Raw genomic sequence first — 12670 nt, 5'->3', positions numbered from 1 at the left:
TTAGTGATTTTATCCCATTTAATTTTTTAATGTTATTCACTGTTTACTCTTAATTTATATATTTTATTCTTAATCTATAAATTAAAATATAGTCAAGTAGAATCTTATTTAATTTATCTCAACACAAAAATTATTAAGATCAACTTTTATAATTTCTAATTATATACAATTAGAGATATTAAGTCTTGACAAACCTGGTCAAACCAAATGAAATAAAGTCGTCACTAAAACAGGAGAAGTACTAATTTCTAAGACTCCTACTTGACGATGATGTTTCTTCTTTCACCATAATCTTTGTTAGGTAATCTTATGTGCTTCTGAATTTCAAGTTAGGTCGACTAACCAAATCGCAACAATATGGAGTATTTGTGTAAAGATTAAAAAACAACTGAATTGAAATCTTAAAAACCGGGAGACCTGTAAAAGTAAAATGAAGCTCCACTGATAACGTACATGTACATTAACTGTAGATGATCAGAGCAAAACAAAGTTCAAATACCCTTAAGTTCGGAATGTAATTCTTACTTAACTTGTTTTTTCTCTCGGCCAATCTAAATTTAAAAAGAAAAAAAATTGTGACTCGAAGGTAGACATGAAGATTAAATAGTGCTGACGGGTGAGACATTTGCGTTTGTGCAAGGCTCATTGATTTTGATCATCTCATACCCCACTCTATGGCTTGCAAATCGAAAGAAGAAATTAAGTGTACAAGAAAGTATGAGGAATTGATGTTCTGATCACTATATAAGGTGGTCAAAGTGTTGCTTGTAGGATGCTTTGAACAAAGCAAGAAGGTGCACAACAGGAGTCTTGGATATGCCTTGAACAAGGCATGATGGAGAAGGAATGTGCCTTGAACACAGTACACAGCTGCAGCAGGTAGTAACATTGATGGCATGGTGCTCAGTCGATTACATATAGTGCTCGTTCGAGCACCCTAGTGCAAGGCCAAATTCGATTTTTCTATTTTGACCAATTTGTCTATGAGTTATCCCACTGATTTAGAGGCCTACGTAAGGGACTAAATCCGTAATATTTGAGAATTTATATTGAGAATAAAAATTTATTTGGGTCAAAGTTAGAAGAAAATAGAGAATAGACGACTAAGCCTTAGTGACTCTATGATTCAATTCAAAATAAATAAATAAATAAATAAATAATAAAAAATCAAAATAAGATTTCAATACTACTATCACTATTCATCATCTTTTATTTTTTGTTCCTAAACCCTAACTTTATCACACTCACACTCTTCCCCTTGTTTCTAAAAAACTTCAATCAAGAATGACATCACATTCTTCCTGAAGATTCTCTTCTTCTTCCCTGTGCCGATTCAATCTCGCCATTTTTGTTGGTCAAGTACAACTACACCATTTTTTTTACCATTTTCTTTCTTCTTCGTGTTCTTTGAATCCAACGAGGTATAACACAGCCTTATTAATTGATTTATGAAGAACTTCGAAGCAATCCTCGATTCAATGTACAACAACCCTTTTTGGTTGGTTTTTGAAGCAAAAGGTATATCTTTCTCTCCTCCTTTCCCTGATTTTCGAATTAAACAACTCTCTTCCTCTAAATTTTCGTACAATCAACTCTTCCCCATTGCTTCTCTGTGTTCGAAAAATGCACATGCCCTAAATGCCATTGTTGCTTGCTTGTTTGTCGAATACAATACATTTTCTTTCCCTTGTCATTTCATTATCTTACCATGTCTTTCACCAAGAATTATTGCAAATATGAGACTATTTGATTGTATCAAAATTTGTTCTATATACTTGTTAATTAAATTAGTTGAGTCTTATGAGGATTGGAATTGGATTAAAGGAATGTTGTGATTAGGAATTTTATTGAAGAATATTTGTAAAGATTAAATGTTGGATAGTTAAATATTTTTGGATGAAATATTAGATTCTTTTGAGACTTGTTGATTGTAGGAAGAACAATGACCTTTATGTTTAATCAAATACATTCTAATAGAATAAGGGTCTTGGTGTAACCTTAAATCCTTGTGAATCTTGAGTATGAGATGGATAGACATTGAATTTACGAAATTTGGTGGAATATGGTTATTAATAAGAAAGTATTGGATAATTGAGAATTTTAGAAAAATTTGAGCGAAAAAATAAAAAAAATTTAGCAAATAAGCGAAATTCTAAACTTTTCCCAAAAGTAAGCGTCCGAACCCCAAAGCTGTGCTTTGGAGCTGTTCGCAGTTACTAACTGCGAACAGCTATAAAAGACAAAATAGTTGTTCGCAGTTAACTGCGAACAGTTCAAAAAACACAAAATAGCTGTTCGCAGTTAGACTGCGAACAGCAAAAAGACAAAATAGCTGTTCGCAGTTACTAACTGCGAACAGAAAAAAAAAAATAAAAAAAATTAAAAAAATAAAAAAATAAAAAAATTTCTATTCGCAGTTAGTAACTGCGAACAGCTATTTTGTCTTTTTTTGACCTGTTCGCAGTTACTAACTGCGAACAACTCCAAAGCACAGCTTTGGGGTTCGGACGCTTACTTTTGGGAAAAGTTTAGAATTTCGCTTATTTGCTTAATTTTTTTTATTTTTTCGCTCAAATTTTTCTAAAATTCGATAATTGATACTCTTGAATTGATTGTGAGATTTTTTTTAAGGTGTTTTAATGATTGTGGGTTAGAATCTAGAATATCTATTCTTGTTGTGTAATTAGGTAATCGCTAAGAGAATGTAAACTAGTTTAGTTCACGATTATTATATTGGATGACATATTGGGAGTTTGAGTTAGAACACGCACAATTCTTTAAAGGTTAGAAATGCTAGCATAACTTTTGGTTAAGCTGCGGCCTTAGGAGGAGATGTAATAAGTTATATGTTAGTATAGTAGTATCGAATGCTCTCTAGTGATGTTGGGATCTTGTTATGCTCCAGGAGACGATATCATCGAAGAACCCTTCTAGTTGTTAGCTGGATTCGTTACCTTGAAGCAACATCATCCCTTAAAGGGTCTGATCAAACTACATTCTTGAAAATAAACTTTTTACTAAAGCTCTTTTGAAATTGAAAATTGTTGAGACAAATGTTGTTGTGACTGCATATGTTGATATCATGATATGGTCAATGGATCAGGCTTGCGAGCTGGTCATTAGCGGAGTTGAGGAACATTATCCCTACTCCCTGTTTTGAGGCGAGTTGTCATTCAGATATTGACTAGCTTCACCCGAGAGTGACATAGCCTTAGAGTTATGGGACACCTCTCAAACTAGACTCTTTGTGCGCACATAGATCTAGAAAACTGATGTTGCTTTTAAACCTTTGTATGGAAATTACTATATTCTGTTGTTTTGAATTGTTACTTCTCATTCAGTTTAATCTTACGCTCTGTTGTTTCCAACATTTAGTTTGATTGCAGATCGAAACCGGTCGAGAACGATGGGTTTGCGGTGTTGATTAGAGTTTCAAGAATGTCATATTGAGCTGAGCATGGGGGAATTTTGTAGTTTTGTATTAGGCTTTTGGATAAATGTATATTAAACTTGGTTGTGTTGGTTATATTGAACTTAAAGTGATCTGTGTGTTTACCTTGTGTTTTAGTTAGATGTTTGGTTTGAGAATTAGCTGAGTTAATTACGTTAAAGAGCTGGTAACCCCTTTGTTCAAGTTTTGAAAGTGTGATTTAAGTTTCTTGAAAAATGAACCCAGTGATGACCCTGTTTATCAGTCAATGGTAAGTCGGGCTGTTTCAAAATCAAAATTAGATATGGTGTGTAGGGGCAAATAGGGTTTGGAAGACCTATAGCGTGTTGTATTAGTGAGTGTGATCTTCATAAAAGATGAGATTTTTGTGTTTGAGAGGTTGGAATTTGTTTTCCAAAATACCCCATTAATCATCTTTGTGTTCTTATACTTGTTTTTTGTTCCTTAGTGTATGCTCTATTTTCTACTGTTTTTTACTAAATAGTGTCCTAAGTCTTTCATTTTAATTTGAATTATGTAGATTGACATTAAAAGAGAAAACAATATAAGTAAACAAGAACTAAAGACATTTTCATAAAATCAAGGGGGTTTTGCCTAATAACTGAATTCATCAAGCCATGGGAGAGACGTAAAGATGCAGTATACTTGTGCTAAGAGTTCACAAAAAGAAAAAAAATATATTTTCAAGGATCAATCAATCATATTTCTCTAAAAAGAAAAATAGAGATTGTTTTGAGTGAAATCTTATACCATATATGATTGGTATTTTATATTACCTCAGTTCAGAAAAACTTGCAACGGATAGTGACATATTTTAACATATTTTAACGGAAAATATCAATATCAAACAGCATATGCATCTTTACGTAACTAGTTCTCTATAATGTGTAGTGACGGCAAGCACACTTTACAATGAACATATCAGTAATGAAGCTAAAATTTAGATGAGTACAACTGAGAAAAGAACAAGAATGTAGCTTTAGTAACGAAGTTACCTCTTATACCACAAGTGGCAAACGCACGTTCGTCATGCATTTTGTGTAAAACCATCAACAACAAAGCATCATTCAGGATTATCCTGCACACTCATCGCAAGACCAATTGGAAAGGAATATTCTGTGCAATTACCCCGCCAGCAGAGGAGTATCATCAAACCCACAAGTAGGGTTTACTGTTTACAAGAGCAGTTATCATCAAATATGGTAACATAGATGATTGTAAGACGAAGGTGTAATCATCACTGTTAAGCAGAAACGAGCAAGAATGCAAGCACAGTTGTCAGTTGATGAACTTTCAAGGACTGCAACTTTTGCTGCTGGGGTGGCACGAGATATGAAGAGCAAGGCTATAGAGTACTTACATGCAATGCGTACAGGAAATGTAAGCAAATAATTACTGAAAAATGTAAGCAAAAGAAAGGTGAAGAAAGCTAACAAGGCCATCAAGACAGTGGTGGAACAAGCATTGAATAAAGCCACGGGTTGGAAGGCATGCCAGAAAACAAAAGAAAGCACAGCTAAAGTTATAGAAAATGCAAAGAGAAAAAGAGAAAATCTGGCTTGGCAGCAATTGAAGGTTTAGCAGCAAGATAAATGGAATTTTGCTATAAATGGAATTTTGCTTCTCCATTTTCCAGATTTACTTCTTCCTTTGGTGATAACTGCTAACGTATGTGATTCCATAATTCATACCAAAATGGTGAAGATTTGAAACAAAAAAATGATTATGGATTTATGGGTCTGTTTATAGAGCATTAGCATATAAGGCTAACATGAAACTTGTTCTACATCAGCAACAATGCGGAGAGCTAGATCCCAACATGGGTCCTAGAATGAAATATAACTGAATTCAACAAGGTAATTCCTTCCCTTTAAAAATCCAAAACTGTGATACAAGTCTAAAAATAGACAACAAATAACAATTAAGTCTTATATATGTGGTAAAGTAAGCTCAACTATGAACATTCATACATACCCAAGCAATGTCTAGGCTACAAAATGGCCAATACTAGGCAAAAAACACTAAAACAATGAATTAGCTACGCAGATTACTAGAATATTGCTAGGAGCTATTGTTAAATCGACTGAAACCTTAATTCCTTGTATCATACAGCTATAAATACACAATATACAATATTTTATCGATAGAGAACATTCCATCAAAAAATTCAACCATTTTAATCGAAACGATGCCAACATTATTCCTCAAATCAAGACCTTATATTCAACACATAAACCCTAGAAGCAGAACTGCATAAAAGATTTAATCAAAGAGATTGGTCTCCCTACTAAATGACTGTTTTTCGATCAGTATTTATCTATTCAATTGGAAAACCTAAAATTCATCGCGATTGTTAAAATCAAAATAAAACTTTACAAGTACCATGCACATTTGAAATCAACAATACCAATCAGCAACACAAAAGTATCATAAAGAAGGATTTGAATTCATTCTAGATGGAATATGGATGATAAAAATGTCACCAAAACTAAACCAAAACATGATCCATTGCAAATGTAAGCAAAAATACAAAACATAAATCATAATCCTTTTCTTCTCTCAAAACAAACCTAAAACCTGAGCTTAGAGAAAAACCAACGGTTCTTGCCAGTCTTGAACCTCTCCTCAAACTTGGCCTTGGTCTCCTTAGCAGCAGTCACTTTCTTGTCCTTAGATTGAAGAACATCAGCAGTAACAATCTCCTTCAGATCGACATCAAGCGTGTATCGAGTAGGCATGATGTGATTGTAATTCACGACTTTGATGAAGCATTTCACTCGTGACTTCTTTGCTTGTTTCTTCGCTGAATCCTTGCGGATAACCTTCTTAGGGTACTTGTTGATACCGGCAACGAGGCAGTGACCGTATGGACGATCGCGAGTTCCATCGTCGAAGTTGCGGACGATTACAGCCTTCCTTCCGGCGTAACGACCTTGAAGGACAATTACAGCTTTTCCTGGTTTCAAGAATTTCACCATTGTTAAGATTTGTGAGGTCTCTCTCCTCTCTCTCTCACTAAACGGGGACGAGGATAGGCTGCGCAAATGGGAATTAGGGTTTTGGGTGGGAGTTGCGGTATTTATATGAAAAAGATGTTCGGGGTTGTGCCAGTGGTTGAGTGACGGGCTTTTAGGGTTTCGAATGAAATATGGGTAGTAAAAGATCAAAAGAGAATGAGATGGCAAGGTGAAAGATTGAAAAAAAAAAAAAAAAAAAGCTTTTTATAAGAAAAAAAAAATAACAATAAGCTTTGAAAAATTTTTAATTTTTATAAGCGTTTTTATATCCGAGTTTAAGGTCAAGTTTATTCACTGTTATTAACAGCGAACAAAGAAATTAGTCAAAATTCTTTGTTCGATGTCACTAACAGCAAACAAAAAATTTTGATTTTCTTTTACCATCTTCTTTGTTCGCTATTAATAATAGCGAACAGGACCTAATCTTAAGCTTATTTGGAGAAATTTTTCTTAAAAAGCTTATTTTATTAAAATTTTTACAAATAGTATATGAGATTTGGTCCATGGACTTTCATGAATTTAATTTTGAATTTTAATCGATATAGGAACAATCTTTTGTCATACTTTCACCAAATAAATTTTCTGACTTTTTAATGGATGTCTCTTCACAAAATAAAAATGATCTAAACAACGATTCAATTTAATAGCATCAAAATGATGTTACCGTATAGATTCATTCCAATTCATAGCCCTAATGCCATAAAATAGCTTCCATGTAAGTGAAATTTGGGTGTTAGTTGTTGCATGTATCAAGATTATAAATGTTTTCTTTTTCATCCATTAAAATAATAAACACAAATTGTTATATAAGAATATTTTAGTACGAGATATGCCTGATATATGTTTTAAACAGTCCAACTAACATCATAAGAATATAAAATTTTTGTTTTGTGGTCATCCCACCGAACGTATTTGAATAATAAATAGTTTTAACAACTTTTGTATGAGAAATTTTCTCGTGGTGAGCCATGTCTTTGCAAACTAAAATAAAAAATAGTTTTATCACTTTATGGACTACACCTTTAATAAAGAACAAATCCAGAACTTGTGGTAATAGAAATGAAGAACCAAAAATACCATCTAAACAGGATAAATGAGAATCATCTTCATATTCAATACATACAATCCTATTAATGGAGCATAATCAAACCAAACCCGAACTTGCTTGGATTTTCCCAGGCACCCAAGCATGGCACCCAAGCATTACTTGTTAAGCAATATCTAGACATGTAAGGCCGTATGCAAACAACAAAACCCGACAGTATGAGATCATTCGTAATGTAAGAAGCCTTTCTCGCCTAAGTATGATGTTACCTGCCCAGCCATTTCGAGTGGTGTTGGGCAAATTCCGTTTAACAAATTCAGTTCTATCTGCCAGAAATAACCAACGCGTTATTAGAAGGGTAAAACACTCACTTTGGGAAGAGAACTCGGGTTTTGTACCAAAAGACCTTGTATAACTTATTTCGACGAAAAATCCTCGGAGTAGTGGTACATTACATACCTCACAGTTCAGTGGAGGCTCGTATGGGTCATCTATGCCAGTAAAGCCTGCAACAACAGCACAACGCCAAAGCTTTAATCCTAACAGATTGAAGTCGGCTGCATGAGCCAATACATGTGAATTCACTTTCTACGTTCATTTTGATTTTTTACCATCTCAACATTCGTATTCTTTTACACTTCTGCCCTTTTTAAGTCCTCTGAGTTCCCACTTTTTGTCTTTCTTAATGCTTCACAAATACCCAAGTTCAAAACCGAACATACTAATTTATTTTATAAATATTATGATCAAACAAATATCTCAATTAAGGCCCGATTTTGAAAATGAAAAACTAAATCAATAAGAACCTTTGATCTTTCCAGCACGAGCAAGCTTATAAAGTCCTTTGGCATCTCGTTCTTCACAAACTTCCAAAGGCATGTTCATGAAAACCTACAAAAAATTCAGGAAGTTAATGGCTCATCTTAAGAAAGCAATAACCAAGTTTCATTAAAGAAAAAGTCTTAGAAGCTTTGCCTCAACGAAATTTCCATCTGGTAGCATTGCACGACAAGCATCACGATCTTTTCTATACGGAGATATCAAACTTGCTATACAAATCAAGCCAGCATCTGAAAATAGCTTCGCAACCTCCCCTGAAAGACTAGCCGCAGATCAGGACTAATTACAGCATTTTAAAGAAAAAGATAAAATCTTTATCCTATGGCTATGAATTGATGACACAAAACAGGCTCAAATTGAAGTAAATGTCGAAAAATGTATCACTTTTAGCTCTTATAGTTGATTCTCGGATGCTCTATACTATTCTCTCTTCTGAGAACAATTCATTTTCCAAATTTTGATTTCAAAAAAGGTAATTCTGAATTCATCTTTAGTCTATATGTGCTTAAACTTCTTTCTTTTAATCTCAAATAATTTTTGACAATAAGAAAAATAAATGCGTGAACCCAACTTGCAATAAAAACTGATAGGAGGAGGATCATAGTGTAAAAACAAGGCCGGATAGCATCGCATCGGCCGCATTGTAACATACCGATATTTCCCGCGGTGTAAAGGTATTAAAAAAAATGTGTTTTGGGCCGTATCAAAGGATATATTATGGTCTCAGCCGGATATTTAGGCGTTCCGATAAGCGCATCACTCCCATTATTGCATCACTGTTTCGTTACCGCATTTTTTTACTGAGGAGGATTTAGGCTGAGCTTTCATTCATTGAAAGTGTTATCAAACGAAAGCTAAGGTTCAAACATCAAACTTTTGTTTTCATTTGTTTGGTATTTGATTAAGGCGGCACAAGGCATAAGGCATAAGGCATAATTAGGAGGAAAACGCGGCATTCCCTACTTAATTGTTTTCAATAGTACCCTCAATTTGGAGACAACAGTAGAAAACGAGAAACAATCTTTCCTACTTAAGTGCTTTTCCTATGAACTTAAAGCAGTTTCAAAAGAAAGAAACGAGACCGGAGAGAATACTTCAGTAAACCTAAGTAGGAAACAAAAGACGGTATTCGATGTTCTTATAAGTCTTAAGTATATTTTTTATAGAAGGATGATTTGAGTGTCCTTTTCACTAAACTCTATTAATTTCACTTGTTAAATATACAAGATATAAAGAATGCTGAAGATCAAGAAAGAAGTGTTGAGTAGGTAGCATACGTAAGCGTCAATAGTAAAATATATACGGCAAGTAACTTACCAACTCTGCGTATGTTTTCAGCACGGTCCTCAGCGGAAAAGCCAAGATTCTTGTTTAAACCATGCCTAAGATTGTCTCCATCAAGTACATAAGATAGTTTACCCCTGGAATGTAGCTCTCTATCTAAAGAGCAAGCCAATGTGCTTTTTCCTGTCCATGTGCACACAGAAAAATTTTGATGAAAATATGTAAAAAAATAAGCTTTATCTACACAGAGCCAAAACATCAGAGATCCATACGAGAAAAATACTTCTAAACTAATGGGGAAATAAAAACGACCAATTTAAATCAGGCAACACAAAAATGTACCTTTTAAAAACGACAAAAATGCACCACAAAAAGGCACCACGAAAAACGAACAATTTAAATCAACAAACATAAAGTTTCCCTAGAGTTTCAAGAGTTGGGACTTATGCGTAGTGACACATGAGAACCAAGAATAGCAAGAAATTGTTCAAGCTTCAATATCATGAACATAACTCATTTCTAAAAAGACTAGAGTGAGAGTGTCACATGATTTGCTAATCTCCTTGTAAATCGTGAATCGTAAAAAGCGAATAATGGTCGGTTTTGGGCTGTTCTTGGACAAATTTGAGTGAATCGCGAATTCAAAAGGCGAATTAGGTGGCGAATTATGTTCACTAGACTAGACTTCAAATACCAAAGAGTAAATCAGCTCAAAGGGCTTTGTTTTATATCCCTAAGATTCTCAATTGAGATAGTACAAACTAGTGAATGAATAAACTTAAATAAGAAATCTAGCCAACATTGGGGATCTTTTAAACACGACTAGTGATTTAATGTAATGTTTCTAACATACTCCTTCCATCCCTTTAAATTTGCTATTACACAAAAATCGAAGTGAGAGCTTTCTGGAGTATTGTAGTAAATTCAACACTAAAATTGTATTAAGCTAAAAAACTTAAAACATGTGCAACACATTTAGTAAACTTGTTACTTACCTGATCCACTAAGACCAGTAATCCAAACAACACATCCCTTTTGATCAAGTAGCTTTTGCCTATCCATCTTTCCAACTGGACATTCATGCCAGAAGATATTCGTCGAGTTACCCACAGTAGACATGATAAAGTTAACTTCTTCTCCTTTCACAACCACAATTAGATTAACGGTTAGACAAATTCAACATTTTTAATATATCATTACAAAGCAATGTAGGTCAAACTAAAATCTTCTCAGCCAAGAGCAAGACAAAGAATACAATTCTATCCCATTAACCTAATACTGTTAAGTGGCTCCCACCTAGAGCAGGTTTGTAAGAGTCAGATGTACGCAACCTTACCCTTATTAGTGATAACGAAGAGATTGTTTTCAATTGACCCTTCATAGCAAACATTATCCACAACTTCACACAAATAAGAAATGCACATAATTCAATGAGCCATTATGTGCACCATTATGAGAAAGCGCCATAAGAATACAATCAAAGTTTAAAAATAGATAAATTCTGATTTCCAAATCGTACATTAGAAGCACCACTATGAGAAAGCTATCAACTTTGTTACAATGCCATAAATCAAGATCCCCAAACAAGATTCAATCTTTCAGTTTACACTTCCCTTTACTAGCTTAATTATACCATTGTACTACTAGGGTACGATAAAAGTAATAATGGCAGCCAAAAATATTCACCTTTACACTTTGTTTGGATTAAAGGAATTGAAAGGAAAGGAAAGAAAGGAATTTGAAAGGATTAGTTTCCTGAATTTTGTTGATGAAAAGATTTTGAAGGAAAATAATTTTCTCTTCCTCTCCCTTTCTTTTCCTCTTAAACAAAAAGGAAGCTATTCTTATCATTCCTTTTCCTTCTCTTTTTTTTCCTTTCCCTCCTAAAGTCTTATCCAAACACAGTATTAGTTAGAAAGGAGCCCTTAAACCTAAAATTTAAACTTGGATAACTTCCTACAAGTACTCACATTGTTGCCCAAAGCAAGAATAATACAATCAATAATGATTAGAATTAGATTTACTAAAGGAAAGATCACAAGAATCAATCTACACCCTGCTTAAACTTGAAATAATACATTCCATTCTATACCCAATGCCATTAAGTAGCTCACACCAAGATTACGTTCGAGGGTCAAATATACATAATCTTACATTAGTTAGTGATAACAAAGACGTTTTCGATTGACCTTTAGTAGCAATGCATGCCAAAGTAATGGCTTAAAGGTTTTCTCAAGAAACGCAAAATCAAATTAATCCTCTTACCACCAAAAATGCAAAGAGGGATCTTAGTATCTAACCCAAATATTAAAAACCCTATTAGATACATTCTAAATAACTAAAAACAAGAAAATTCAGTTGATGCCCAGATATTAAAATTCAAAAAATTGCCACTAAAAAGTAATGACATCAATAAATTAATTAATTAATCAAAGAATCACTAGTAAAATGACAAAAACAAATTAGAGATGCATGAATTATGGAAAACAGAAAAAGAATACTACTTCAAATCATATAATGAAAAGGGTATCAAAGATTTTACCAACAACTGCTTCAGATAATGTGAGTAATAAGATCTTCAAGGGGAAGAAGGTAAAGCAAGGAAGAGTGATTATAATTGAGGAAAAAGAGGGAAAATGCAATAAGTATTAAAGTTCCATAAATGAATGGGGACGAGAATCGAGGAATGGAGGAAGAGAGAAATGTGCGTGAAGATTAGTGTGTTTCAATTCAATGCGCCATGATCTCAGCTGTTCTTTCCAAATTCCAAGCTTTAACATTTGGAAAATTTTATTACTCATAATTAAAAATATTGGGTCACTTTCTATGAAAAACCAAACAAGGTTCTAACTTTCCAATTTTGACAAAGTTGGGATTTTTTCTTTGATTTTTTTGAAAAGAATCTCACATGTTTTTTCAAAATCCCACATGTGTTACTATAACATCTTTTTTCCGATGAGAAGAATTTAAATATATTTTCATCTATATATATATATATATATATATATATAGGCACGTCTTTTTATAGTTTTA

The 12670-nt window shown here is 33.6% G+C and overlaps 2 protein-coding genes across 4 annotated transcripts; both read right to left on the bottom strand.

Moving 5' to 3' along the window:
• Positions 1-5876: 5876 nt before the first annotated feature.
• On the bottom strand, positions 5877-6624 carry LOC130825126 (60S ribosomal protein L27-3). Its single transcript, XM_057690177.1, has one exon. The coding sequence runs from the start codon at positions 6427-6429 to the stop codon at positions 6022-6024; it is 408 nt and encodes a 135-aa protein (XP_057546160.1). The 5' UTR covers positions 6430-6624; the 3' UTR covers positions 5877-6021.
• Positions 6625-7441: 817 nt separating this feature from the next.
• Positions 7442-12534, bottom strand: LOC130825125 (adenylyl-sulfate kinase 3). 3 transcript variants are annotated; one of them, XM_057690173.1, is made up of 7 exons: positions 12180-12534; positions 10633-10776; positions 9671-9820; positions 8489-8607; positions 8320-8404; positions 7973-8019; positions 7442-7839 (listed from the first exon to the last, which is right to left on the bottom strand). In XM_057690173.1, the coding sequence occupies exons 2-7, from the start codon at positions 10754-10756 to the stop codon at positions 7738-7740; spliced, it is 627 nt and encodes a 208-aa protein (XP_057546156.1). In that variant the 5' UTR covers positions 10757-10776; positions 12180-12534; the 3' UTR covers positions 7442-7737. The 3 variants fall into 3 exon arrangements, with proteins under 3 accessions (XP_057546156.1, XP_057546158.1, XP_057546157.1); XM_057690175.1 differs by having other exon boundaries at positions 7442-7835; XM_057690174.1 differs by having other exon boundaries at positions 10633-10770; positions 12180-12439.
• Positions 12535-12670: the final 136 nt, after the last annotated feature.

The sequence above is a fragment of the Amaranthus tricolor genome, chromosome 10 (genome assembly GCF_026212465.1).
Source record: "Amaranthus tricolor cultivar Red isolate AtriRed21 chromosome 10, ASM2621246v1, whole genome shotgun sequence".
Classification (NCBI taxonomy): domain Eukaryota; kingdom Viridiplantae; phylum Streptophyta; class Magnoliopsida; order Caryophyllales; family Amaranthaceae; genus Amaranthus; species Amaranthus tricolor.
Note: the sequence above shows the minus strand (reverse complement) of the source record. Positions and strands in the feature narration are given on the sequence as shown.

What these genes read in the sequence shown, in the direction of transcription:
- LOC130825126 (XM_057690177.1), bottom strand. Translation starts at nt 6,429, where the DNA reads ATGGTGAAATTCTTGAAACCAGGAAAAGCTGTAATTGTCCTTCAAGGT.
- LOC130825125 (XM_057690173.1), bottom strand. Translation starts at nt 10,756, where the DNA reads ATGTCTACTGTGGGTAACTCGACGAATATCTTCTGGCATGAATGTCCA. An exon ending in CAGATGGAAATTTCGTTGAG is followed by an intron (nt 8,405 to 8,488) that starts GCAAAGCTTCTA and finishes AATTTTTTGTAG; the next exon opens with GTTTTCATGAACATGCCTTT. An exon ending in AGCCTCCACTGAACTGTGAG is followed by an intron (nt 7,840 to 7,972) that starts GTATGTAATGTA and finishes TATTTCTGGCAG; the next exon opens with ATAGAACTGAATTTGTTAAA.